The sequence below is a fragment of the Colletotrichum abscissum genome, assembly GCF_030869225.1.
Source record: "Colletotrichum abscissum strain IMI 504890 chromosome Unknown Scaffold_536.1, whole genome shotgun sequence".
NCBI lineage: Eukaryota > Fungi > Ascomycota > Sordariomycetes > Glomerellales > Glomerellaceae > Colletotrichum > Colletotrichum abscissum.
Window position 1 is genome coordinate 1 of NW_026850472.1, and position 1,059 is coordinate 1,059.

The 1,059-nt window shown below is 51.4% G+C and overlaps 1 protein-coding gene across 1 annotated transcript; it reads left to right on the forward strand.

The window, feature by feature from the left end:
- Positions 1–295: 295 nt before the first annotated feature.
- CABS01_17263 (uncharacterized protein) lies at positions 296–643 on the forward strand (the record flags this gene model as incomplete). Its single annotated transcript, XM_060550590.1, has 1 exon — positions 296–643. The coding sequence occupies one exon, from the start codon at positions 296–298 to the stop codon at positions 641–643; it is 348 nt and encodes a 115-aa protein (XP_060393351.1).
- Positions 644–1,059: the final 416 nt, after the last annotated feature.

Genomic DNA, 1,059 nt, shown 5'->3' on the forward strand with positions numbered 1-1,059 from the left:
ATGACGGCGCAAATACCCGAACGTCGTGCAGGACCCGCCTCTGGCCAAGTTCGGAACGACCCTTCCTCACACGTCAGCAGCTGAGGACGCCAAGCATCCACAATTTGCTTTCCGCAACCCAGTCAAAACTACAATGACCGATTTATTCACTGCTCCAAACGCCTCTTTGTGACTTTTGGTGCAGATTCCTGCTGTAGGAAAAGTGGCTGCCCCCTTGACGCCACGATATGGAGAGTTATTAGGCTCTGTCTGTCGGATCAGAAGCAGAACGTACCCGCGACTCTGATGGGCCACAATGACCGCCGGCGATGAACAGATCGACCGCTCGGTCGCCAGCCAGCAAGTCGTCGCAGTAAGAATCTCGCCTTATCTCGCAGAAGTCAAGTTAGATCAGCTGACCTTCATTACTACCAGATGCGTACGATTCGGCTCTGATCCCTGTGGCACTGTGCGGACGCCAAAGCTCACAGTCGCGCTCACACTGTACATTGCTCTCCAGAAGCGGATCTTCTTCCCGTTGAGAAAGACAAAACCTGCCGGAGATCGCCATGGCGACCCGTTTGCAAAGTACATTGCAAGAAACATATGGAGCGAATGCGACATGCGAAAGCGCGTGGAGAAGTGGGCTCTGGGCCGTGTTTGAAGGCGTCCATGCATAGCTTTTAACGGCAGCGTTTCTCTCCTTGCCCTAAGTTAGAGGCAATGTACAGTGCGACAGGAGCTGTATTTGACGATTATGGGAGAGCTCAAGATTTATACATAACTTCAGGAGAACTGAGCTCAATACCAAATGCACAACAGCAGGTGCTCAAGTGAATCATCCGTCATCTTTATCCGCTCACTACAGTAGAAGCTACATACACTACACGCGCGTCGAAATGCACAGTGTGCACATTATGTCCCAAGAACAGTTTTGAATACTGCCAGCATCCTGCATCTCGGTCATAGGAGGAGTCCAAATATCTGCAGTCCCGGAAATCACGATATCTGGGAAATGTCAGAAATCCTTGGCATCGGGCGAAGTGCCTCGCGACTCACAGCATAGCCTGTAGTGTGACT